The 12,035-nt window shown below is 36.5% G+C and overlaps 1 protein-coding gene across 1 annotated transcript in view; it reads right to left on the reverse strand.

The window, feature by feature from the left end:
• Positions 1-1,446: 1,446 nt before the first annotated feature.
• PHTF2 (putative homeodomain transcription factor 2) overlaps positions 1,447-12,035 on the reverse strand; it is a 44,010-nt gene continuing 33,421 nt past the window's right edge. The window contains exons 11-17 of the mRNA XM_010211023.2: positions 10,727-10,999; positions 10,030-10,161; positions 8,657-8,743; positions 7,486-7,641; positions 4,262-4,357; positions 2,902-3,027; positions 1,447-2,300 (exon numbers count right to left, since the gene is read on the reverse strand). Coding sequence (XP_010209325.2) covers positions 2,280-2,300; positions 2,902-3,027; positions 4,262-4,357; positions 7,486-7,641; positions 8,657-8,743; positions 10,030-10,161; positions 10,727-10,999 — 891 coding nt within the window. The 3' untranslated portion in view covers positions 1,447-2,279. The remainder of the gene's footprint in view (positions 2,301-2,901; positions 3,028-4,261; positions 4,358-7,485; positions 7,642-8,656; positions 8,744-10,029; positions 10,162-10,726; positions 11,000-12,035) is intronic.

The following is a 12,035-nucleotide window of genomic DNA, read 5'->3' on the forward strand; positions in this document are numbered from 1 at the left end:
GATCTGCCATATTTCTCCTTGCCTCTATTTTCATGCTGGATTTCCCAAACTGAGGGATGGAGAACAAGCCTTTCCCATTTTTCAGATGATGAATACACCCAATGGTAGCAATTAAAAGTTCTACCCCCGCCCCGCCAAGCCCATTTCACACATTTGTTTTATTCTCCCCATGCGGCCACTGTGAGTGCAGGAGTCCAGCACAGTGCTCATTGCTGAGGTATTCGTGGTTAAACTTCCCCTTCTACTGAAACCACATTTTCCCTCTCCCGTTTTTAATGCTACTGAAAACTGTAAATTCAACACTTAAAAGTATTTCCATTCTAGAGTAAAGAGTGGTTTTGTAATAGTGACAGGCTGTAGAAAGCAATAGCCTTATCTTTTATCCCTCACAATATTCCTGCTGTAATTTTTTTTCTCAAAATATATTTTGTGCAAAATTAAGTTCTGTGAAGATCTGTACCATATTTTGGAAAAAAATTGCGTATAAAATGGTTAATTGCTAAAAACAATCCCAATATCAGACAACATAGAGAAAGAAGAAAGAGATCAGATGTAGCTGAGGTTTTCACATGAGAAACTAAATAGTATGTTCTTAAAGCTCCAGGAATACATTCTTTCAAAAACTAGAATGCACTTTGGTCATTATTAAACATTAGTACAGAGGCAAATAAAATACAAAATGTTTGTGTTACTTTATATATAAAAATATTTTTATACCACATAAGTTTAAGATACATTACACTGTTTGCTCATCTTTATTTTTTTTCTTAAAGATTTGAAGCACTATTCAGACCTGTGTAACCTAATTAGTTTTTGCATTTTTCCATATAAAGCCACTGATTTTTGGAGTTCCTGTATTGTTTTAGAAACACAAAATGCATGAATACTTGACCCTGGTGATATTAATCCTCCTCATACAACTCACAAATGCAAAAGCTGCTCCAGGTTAACCCTATGGGGGTGAACATCCCCTTTTGTCATACTGAAAAAAGCAGGAGCCACTTGGGGACCATGTCCACGTGGGAGAGACGGGAAGCGCGAGGCTGGCGCTCGGGGGAGCCCGAGGGCAGGATGCCCACGAGGGCAGGATGCCCACGGAGGAGGCACGGGGGTGCGGGGAAGGGGGGCATCTCAAGGAACAAACCTGCAGGGCACCAGGCTTCCCTGCTGCTCCTGCCACCAGGGGCACCGGGGGGTTGTGTTCAGCTGCTCTTAAACTGCCATGTGGTACGGAGGGCATATACTACAGTGTCCTACAGGAGAGCATCCACCCAGCTGCTGCTCCGGCATTCGCAGCATTCTCCTCGCCAGTAACTTATCACTTGCTTAAATATTCAGCTTCAAGACAGAAAATATACTGCTCCATAGTTCACCATAATATATTCCACTTAATATACATTATATATGTATATATATATATATAAAGTTTCTCATTAAAAGTAACAGTAAAAAGTGCACATATTGAGCATGCACAGAGCTGTGCAGAACAGCCCAGTATTTCAAATAAATACAATATTTAATTTTATCAAAATATCATACAGCATGGTAACCATTTACAATTATTGCTCTAATAAAAGTGTTATCAAAGAGCACTTGTTGATCTGTTATATAATACTTATTATTATCCCAGGATATTTAAACTGCAGCCTACAGCAGTTCAGATCCTGGAATTCCTCAAAATATTAAAAATTCCCCACTTAGTTCTAATAGTAATATAAAATATTTCTGCTACCTGTCATACTGTATTGTCAGTACTTTATTTTTGTATATGTTTCACTTTCTATTGCAACCAAACATCTAATGATGCTATGTTGTCCTCAGAAATGAATGGTGCAAATGAAATGTTCTAGGCAAGTTATATACTTAATCAAAATAAAATGACTTCCATATAGCATTACTATAGCTAAAAAAAAAATAAGATATAAATGTTCACCATTGGCTTCAGCTTCAACAACAGACATAATAATTTAGTGTAGTCAATTATGGGGATATTCTCAGAAATGAGGGTTTTGACCCTTTCTAAAACTGACCCTTTCCAAACTAAACAAATGTGTTTGAAAATAAAATACAAGTATCAACTAAAATGAACATGAAACAGCAAAAAGATGAAATAAATACAAAGATTGCACAAGTCAGATGTAAACACTTCAATTTTCCACACAATATCCTTGAAGAGGTTGTAGCTTCTGAAATATAGATTCAGTGGCTGCTTTGAGGCAGTTTTGTCAGTCAATGAGCCTTTCGGTAACACTGTGTTATCTCATCTTCGTTATATATTGTCATGATTTGATCTTCCAGAGCTGAAAAAGTTAAAGCAGGAAATCAACATTATTTCCCATCTCAGCTTTCTATTCACCAAAACTGCAATGCCACTTTGTTTATTCTTACTGCCGCAGTGCATGTTCAATGATATACAAAATAGCTTCTGCATTCCTTGTTTTGCACTAGGAAAAGAAATCAGGCAGATGTAGGAAAACACAACAGCCAATGGTAGCTAAGGTCCTTCTTAGCTTAATTCTTGAAATAGTTTCCAGAGTTTAATTTAGAGTTCAGATAGGTCTAGCACGTAGACTCTGTAATAGGAATGTCCTTAAATACTCACAGACTGACACTAGTTAAGGCTGGTCATGGTAGTAAGGTTAAATAAGGTCTTTGTATTTATGTATACAAGTGCCTCCATATTTCTGAATTCTTCATAATTATTTGCATAAATATAGCAAGAAAGTCACAAAAAAAAAAAAAAGAGGTGCTTGGACAAATGCATCACATTTCTTCTGATACAGCTCAAATTTCAAAACTGCTTTCAAACAGCATGTCCTCCAGTTAATGCGTAAAGATACCTAATTCAGCTAATGTAACATCCTGAACAGCACGGTGCAAGAGGGCATACTTAGCAGTTACCTTTAGATTAAATCCAAGCAAGTCACTGATGACACCAGAAACGGCAGAGAGGATGACGACTTGGGTGATGTTGTAGAGCAGAGGGTTCATTGTAAGCCCGTATAACCTAAAGGGACTGTCCAGTTCCTAGAGACGGGAAGCATCGACACCATTGGGAATCACAAACTATACACGTGTGTATTGCTATTGGTTTGTTCTTTTAAAAAATCTCAAACAGGCTTTTCTCCAATAATCACGACTTTTCATACCATTACATTTATCCGTATACCTTAAAAAATATCATGCCCTTGTTGATTTGCCTACTGCCTGCCTTTTTTAGCATACTGTAAATTGCATTTCTTCTAATTAACAGATAGTAATGGAGTACAACTAATAGATAGTAATGGAGTTTATCAGCAACATTCATATTAACTGACCATGGTAACAGCAATTAGTTGTGTTACAGGAAGTAATAAATTGCTTTAACCCACACTGGGGTTCACTGTGTTGTATTCTCTACACGCAAGAACTCTGTCCTTTGAGTTCAGAGCCTGAATAAGACCAACAAACTGCCATAAAACAGACAAGATTACTAAGCTCCACTGCGGAACAGCTCTCATTAAATATGGGTACAGAAGGCTCCTAAAATAATGTTGTAACTTTCATGATTGTTATATTTTGTATCATATTTTTGTTCACGTATGCACTGAACTACAGTGTATTGTTTAGGAAGTCCTTAAGCCACAGCAGAGGAAAACACTCTCCTATAAAACCAATGTGCAAGAAAACAGCCAGCACGTTCACTCACTGCTGACTGCTGCTCTCTAAGTGGCCCTTCACAAATTTGGAGGCTACCTGTCTAGACCAAGTAATATTTTATTCCTGTAAGTGAAACATGAAAGCAGAAACCTAGTTCCCCAATCCCAAGGGGCCATCCTTTTACTACTCCTTACAATTTCCCAGAAATTGCTTTTGGTTTCAAAACAGCTAAGAGAACGAAAAAAAAAAAAAAAAAAAAGCAGAACTCGCCATTGAAAATTCTTCCACCATGACAAAAAGGTAACTCATTATTATGAAAAATTAACAAAAATGACCTAATATAATTCTCTTCCTCTGGCATTATTTTTGAGAGTTAAAAAAAAAAAAACCTAATAAACTAAATAAAGAATACAACTTACTGTATTTAATAACTATTTGCAATCCACAATGATGGCAACATAACAGACAAGTGTATGAACAACATGTCACCGTGACAAGAGCAGCAGAGTAGATTTAAACCAAGGCATCCTGTACTGCCTGCACAAGTAACCCAAGTGGCTCATTAAATATCTGTTCTATTTCTTGGTTATGTACAATACTGTAATACTATGTTAAATCTTACCTTCAGTAATTTAGTAGCAAGTTTTAAAACATTGTTCACTAGTGTCAGTTCCTCCTTCTTATTAGGCTTTTTCTCCATTTTCAAGTACAAGTTTATCTGATTTAAACAAAATATAAGTATCATCATTTAGAATTAACAGGAATTTATTTAGAATCATTTAATAATAAGACCAAGTCTTATTACTGTTAGTGTCTACTCAACAGCCACATGACAGAACAGTAATTACACTTCCACAAATTAGCATTTTCTGGCTTTTTAATGTTGAAGAACAAATACTAACCCAATATTGCAGAAAAAATGCAATATTCTATACATAACAAAATACAATTCATACTATTACAACAATTTTATACTTGTAACTTCATTGCCACTTTACATTTTTATGTTACTTATTCACCAATCAGGCAAGAAAAACACAAGTAGGTATTTAGGGTCTGTATGACTTATTTTTTCTTCTTTGATTAGCCTCTCTGGTTTGTTGATTCATTTCCACAGGTCCACAAATGAGGACCTTACAGATTTAACACGCCAAGAAGCTACTGAACACAGACTGAAATGGTAAAACATGACGCACTTTTGCTATCCTTGACGAGGCTAAAGTTGGCTATTTTTTATTATGTATTAAAAGTAAATTAAGGGAAAAACAGGTTGGCTTGAAAAGCTGTGAACTTCTTATTTTAAGATTATAACCTTCAACAACAACAACAAATAGCAGTTTAGCAAAACTTTGAAATCCTTCAGACAGAGACTCTTACAAAAGGGGCAAAGTTACAGAAATAAAATGAACTTTTAAGTGTCTTGCTTTTAATTATTGAAATAAGGGTAATGGACATCTAAACAAAGTCTCTTTAATATAAAGTTTCCCTGAAAAGGTCACTGCAATTTATACAACGAGATTAAAATCCAAGAGTATGTTTAAAACATTCCAAGGTGTGTTGGGCTCCCCATTCCATTCTTAGAGGCAAAGGGATTCCAGACCTTAAATACAACTACTGATTTCAGCAACACAAACGTCTGAAAACGGGAATTAACTAAGACTCTTGGCAACTCTGAAAAAGCAATAGCTACAAATCCTAGCAAGGGTCACATATCTTTGACAATTATATGACTTCATTCTTAGTTTATGAAAAAAATGGCAGTCTCCAACGTTCGATATCATACTTCAAAACACGAGGGGAGTCTGAACACCTGCAAGCACAACCATCTAACTGTTTAGAGGATGAACCTGGCAAGATGGCAACTTTGATCAGGACACGTTTTGCATTTTACACAAAGTTAAAAAAGTTCAGAAGGACTTGAAAAATTACACACAGACGGCACGCAGTCAAAAAGTGCCTTAATCTAAAAATGATAGGTAAAAATGATAGGTCTTTTAGTTTCCCAGCATGACTCCTGATCATTAAATTCAGAGGTTGAACCTACAAGCAGGAAGAAGCTGTTGGAATTCTGCTGATGGAAAGTGAAACTTGCAATTTTATCTTATCCATGGAGGTTTCTTAGGATTTTTTTTTTTTTAAAGTCATAACAATTATCAATAAGCCCAATCCACTGATGTCTGATTTTGGGGCACAACAGTTCAAATGGGCCCCATCCCTTGCACGCACGACAGACACACACAGTACTTATTCCATTAAAATTCAACTGAATTTAAGTGAGTGCCAGTCCATCGATATGAAAGGCCAAAAAGTCAGAATTTTACACATCTTTCTTAAGGAAAAGGTAAAGAGAGTGTTGTTATCAGCTAGCATGAATAACTCCTCCAAAACAAGTCAGAGTTTCAACTAGAGTAGTATGCATTCTTTCTTTTTATTTTGTGAATTATATATTTGCTCTAGATTTCATTTCACAAAGATCTTTTGTGGAAATACTAGGACAAACTGGATTCAATATGAAAACTAAGCGTTTGGTGATCCAACAATCTCTGAAATAAATGCTCAAGTACTGGGGTCAAAACAATATTACTTCTTTCAACAGCTATGCTGGCTGAAAACGTTCAGCTCCCAGCCTCACTGTGTGAACTCAGCCTTATACAGTTGGTAGAATCTTGTGGTTCATTGCAGTGAACAAGCTCAAATGCCTCATTTTGTCTACCTAAGAGCTGACTCTAATGAATAGCATAGTATAGGAACCCAGGTAAGCAAAATAGACCAGAAATTCTATTTCTTTCCAATCTGTTTCCAAAATTTCTCCTCTGGTTTTACTCCAGGAACAGAGGAGACAAACTTCACTGGGATATTATTTATACTCTGAGGATCCAAAGGACAATGCAGAGCTCTCCAGTCTCAGGAACACGTGGCTCTGGAATGGAGGATCACTCTGAACTGCACATCAAACCCAGCAGGTGCGACGCACAAAGGCCACTAACCCAAGAGTTGCACTCCACAAACTAAAATCTACACCTGGCTGCCTCAGCTACACGTGTGGACACTGCAAATGAATTTCCCTTGTGTAGTGTGAAAAATCCAAAGAGGGTTTCACATTACCCTTTAGTAAATAACCCTGAGGAAATCAAGAATGTCCAGTTAAAGAAACAGACATAAAACCAAGTAACACTCTGTTTCACTTTTGAGAAGTAATGCTGGGAAAGAGAATACCCAACCGTTACAGAGGTTAAATTTCAGATCAGTTTCTTTCTGCACACCTCAAGTGATGTTACATTTACTATGTCAAATATTTATCATGTTTGAGTAGAACTGAGTTAATTTGAAGAATATTTTAAACTAAGACCTTAAAATGAGAGCCAAAAAAGTACTAAATAGTTTTAACATACCATATTACTTTCATCAGAAAAACTAAGCAAAGGGGTTGGCAATCAGCTTGAAGTTTGTTTAATAACAATTTTTGTTGTTGTTATTGAGTGCAAAGAACTCCCAGAGGCAAAGGAATGATTTGTTTATTTATTAAAGGTTTTGATTAAAATGATAATAAGTGAGACTCTGAAGGCTTTAAGTTAATGTCTCACTACCACTTTGCCTTGCAAGCTGGTAACTAAACGGAATATATACCACAATATTTATGCTGTCTGCTGCTCAAAGAAATCTCAAAGCAAAATAATCAACTTCCTATAATTTTCTGTATGAACATTTCTTGTTATTACTCTACTTTGAATATCCTGAACATTTCAAGTTTTCCTGTAAGATGCCACTCCATCCACTATGCTCTCAAACTCAAGAGATTAAGGTTAGAAAAATCCAGCAGCACAAAAAGTTATGTCAGACTCTCACCTGCTCAGTAAGTAATATTGAGGTATTGCTGTATTTTTTACTGGTTTCAGACCCAAGAGTAACAAATCTTAGGAGAAAAAGGGTGAGTGAAATGCACCAAATTACTAGCTCCCAATTGTAGTGACAATCAAGGAAGATCTCATGCATGTGAAGTAGCTGAAAGTAAAAGAGAAAAATTAGATTTGAATTCAGAGTACTATTTATGCTACAATATGAGAAGAGCTATATACCACACAAATCTAAGGAAAAAATCACACGCAGTAAATAATGTGGTTATTTTTAAGCATAAAAGATTTTTGAAGTAAAATTTAAAAAAATCAACATCTTGTTTAAGATGAGATTTTCCTAGACAGGTTATCAGATTTGAGAAATGTATACTTTGCAAGGCATATCTTTCTTTTCGTATCTCTGGAAAAAAAACATACAATATTAAATTCAAGTTCAAACTGTTGAAGACACTATATGGACTGAAAAACAAAATAACATCTACAAATATAATGATTTATATGGAAAACCGAATCCAAGTAGAATCATTACTAAATTATATTTTTATTATTTTCTTTTATAATTAACTACCAGGAAAACACATTAGTGTTAACTGGGGAAGAAAGGGGAAGAAAAACACAACCAAAGGCATTCAGAAGCTTCCCTGTACACTGAAGCAGAATCTCAAGCAATCGTCTCAAGCACTGCAATCCTACTGAAGCAGGAGTTTCCTTCCTGCCAGATATTCCACTAGAGGGCAAGCTGACACAGCCAACCACTTTGGTCCCTACTTTTCACAAAGAAATCATCAACCAAGGTCAATCTCGAGGGAGGTTTTTGTGGAGGGGTGGCAAAAGTAGGTTTTGATGCAAAACGTTAGAAAAATCCCCATTTCCCAAAATTCAAGAGGGACAATGAAAGAAAATACTGATTAGAAAAAATATTATACCACACTAGGTAATTATGCTGTCAATAGGTTCCTTCAGCTTTTACAAGATGGCTAGTATAATATTCTAAAATAGGTAAAACATACAAGGAACTTAATCTTCTGAAAAGCTCTAATAGCAGTTACTCATTTTCACGTGGTGTTTCACGCTAGCAGGAGTCATCATGTAAAAAGGTGGCTGATTACTTCCAAAAAGTACCAACTGAGTTATGGCTGTTTATGCAATTAAGATTTCCTCACCTGTGCACAACAGATAAATACAGCTGAGATGGTCAGCAGGAAGGCAGACGAAACTATGACATCGACTGAGCGCTGAGGACCTCGACGCTGAAAATAAGAGAAAAATTACCTTGTCAGCACTGATATTTGGTGGATCCAGCTGGATTCCCACCTTGAATCAAGCTTTATCCTGGCTTGCAGTTCTGTAATCTAAGTTCCAATCACCATATCAAAACTAAATAATATAGTTGCATTTGAATACCCTTTAAGGAACATGAGATTAACCCAGCATAGGCATCTCAAGGAGACTACAAGAAAATAAAATAGTCATTACTTAATTTTTTCAGTCAGCTCCTTTGCTATATGAAGTAGCTTACGTTTAGGCAATATTCTCTGAACAAATTCAGCATAGCACTGGACCTTACCAAGTATTAAATCAGTGACAACAAAGAGAGACAGTTCAGCTTAAATACAAACAAACTGGTAATACCAGACTAATTGTTCTCAGCCACCAAATTCTGAAGACTACCAGGCCTAAAAATAAAGGCAGGAACTGAATATTCACATGCAGAACCCATCCTAAAGAACATCATTTACTGAATTTGGTTTTTGAAAAGGAATCTGGGGGCATGTTTTGAACAAATGCCAAGTCCAGCAGCAGCATGGAGAGAAGGTGGCCTTGCTCCCCAGCTGTTTCTTTCCACCTCTTTCACTGTGCTGCCACAAGCATTTACACACCCACTGGCCAGTGAACTGAGTAAAGCAACAGATGGAGGTGAAAATTATTATTCTCAACAGTCTATTTTTCAGTTTGATCAGTTGCCTACACACCTGCTTCAGAGCCCTGTCGGTCAGGGTCTGATACAGCTGTTTTATGTTGTTCTTCACTACTATTACACAAACGCTTGTGGTGGTGCAAGAGGAGATGAAAGTCACTGGCACAGTTTTGGGGAAAGAAGGCAAGACATCCAACAGCAACGCTAGTGTGCGTAGCTTGAAGCATCACAACTCATTCTCATGCAATTTTTGCCTAAGCAGTGTTACCTTTCTTTCCTCCCACTCAACTCCTTACAGATTACACAGAAAAAGATGCAAGTCTCTCAAGTGTGATGGTTAAAGGACACCTCTTTTTGCAACATCCCCAACCGAAACTTCCGTTACGCAAGGGATGCGATACTCGTGAGGCCTGTAAATGCGCTGCCTAAATTCCCCTAAAAATAATGTAGTCTTTCAAAATTTATTTGGGACTTTACATTAAAAGCTTCTGCTTATGGCTTCCCACTTTTTACACTGTAACTTTATGTTTTTATCATCCTTTATCTAATTCTAAAATAATTCGGAGCAGATTTCATCTTGAGATATTTTATATGAGAGGGGTAGGAAAGAGTATATACCTTTAGGTAGGACCTGAGAGAAAGCCACATTTTTATATTTTGTACTTTCTTCAAACGGAAGTGAGGAACCTCTGACTTTTTTGCCCTCCTGGCAGATGTTAGATGACCAAAGAGTTTGGCAAAAAGAAGTCTCTGCAAAGAAAAAAAAAATCTGAAAGTTTAATTGCGAACAACTTGCAATAAGTTTTAACATGTTTATTACTTCAGTTAGCAGCTCTCTGCCTTGGAACTGGGTTTCTAGCAAGGCAGAAGAGTTTTTTTTTGGCTAAGGTCTAGACTGAACTGCTTTGAAATAGAACTGAAGTGGTTTGAATGAAACACATTGTTGGAAAACAGCAGAAATTTATAGAGCTCTTTTACTGAAACTTTCTCCTTGTGGAGAATAAAGACAACCTCGGACATGACTAGAAGCTGGTCAATAAATTGAGACAGAAATCTGAAATAAAACATACATGTTTTCCTCAAAAATGCTTTCCAGAAAAAAAAATAGCTACCAAGACTGCAGAAAACTTCTGTATGCTGCAATAATAAAGGGAATAAATCCCTTATCTGTAAACCCACTGAAGCATTTGTCATAGGTTGATCTATATAACTTAGCACAATGAAAAACAGAAGTTGTAAATATTCACAAATAACAGAACTCAAACATAACCATTTGTTTTGCTTTGGCTGAGACATCTTGCCTCGTTATCCATACCTGTTTGTATGTTCTCTCTGCCACACACAGCAGGAAAAAGAAAATCCACACCAGAGACACACGGACTACAAAACTTATAACCACCATCGAGAGAACCAGTAAGTCTCCGTTTGACCCAAATGCAATAATACAAAGTTCAGCAGCAGAATGTGTAGCCAGCTGCTCCAAATCTTTAGCTTGGGAAAGTCGAAAGACAAATGGCATCAAACCCAGGATTAAAGACACGACATTTCCAAAAATCTGGTAACCAATTCCTGGTATGTAGTTGTTCACCTAGAAATAAAAGCAGAAATTTAGCAAAAAATCTTTAATTTTGCAGTAAATCTTGTCCTACTGATAGTACTACTTTACTATCAAAAAGATAATTTTATTACTTTATACCTTGTATGAAAATTCCAACCAAGTATGTTCATAATCTGCTTCTAAGAAAAAGGAAGTCCCTCACACCGGGGTTAAACTAAAGATAGTAGCACAGAATGAAGTTTGAGTGCTTAATGCACAGCAAACAATATCACAAATCATTAAAAACCATTAACTGTTAATAACATAGCTATTATATATAATTCAAAACATAACATTGCAGTAATAATACTCCAGTATATTGTATTAAAAATGCATCTGACACTGAATTAACAAAGAACACCAGTCATTCTGACTGCTGTGATTACAACCCTAAATCTCACTCTTATTTGTGTTTTGCTTTCAGGTTGTATGCTTTTTAAAGGGATCACGTCTGCCAAGGTGTTTATAGAGCAGAGAAAACTGGAGGTGCACTGTGCTGGCCATGCCTTTGTTGGAATTTACTTCTATTGCCATTGCAACCTGAAAAGTCAGATAGAAAGGTCCGTACGAAGCTTGTGAACAAACCCTGCTTTCTAAGAGGCTGGAGAAAGGAAGCATCAATTTGTAAGAGCTATTGGTAGCTCTCCTAAGCTATGCTTGGAATTTGTGTTCAGCCCTATAACATGTTGGACTGAAATATAATATAAATTAAATGCTTTTCTACTTCCTTTCTTAAGAGGCATAGTTGGAAAAAACCCGAGGATAGGGATGAAGGAAGTCCAACATCCCACTGCTCCTCTTAGAGGTTTGTTTCCTAGAGTGAAGAGCCTTCTCATCCACACTTAACTTTAGCATCCAAATACTCACAGCTGTATTTCTGATATATTTCTAACCCCACATATTAGCTGTTCGTAGCAGTTGAGGACACAAATAGAATTTGTGGAATATACCACTTCTGAATAATAAAACAAAGATCAACTGTGTTAGTAAGTACCTAAAAACCCAAATGCATCTTTATTGTCCTACT

Source organism: Tinamus guttatus, unplaced genomic scaffold, assembly GCF_059628265.1.
Source record: "Tinamus guttatus ecotype Peru unplaced genomic scaffold, ASM5962826v1 Tinamus_guttatus_pri_ptg000489l, whole genome shotgun sequence".
In the NCBI taxonomy this organism is placed as follows: domain Eukaryota; kingdom Metazoa; phylum Chordata; class Aves; order Tinamiformes; family Tinamidae; genus Tinamus; species Tinamus guttatus.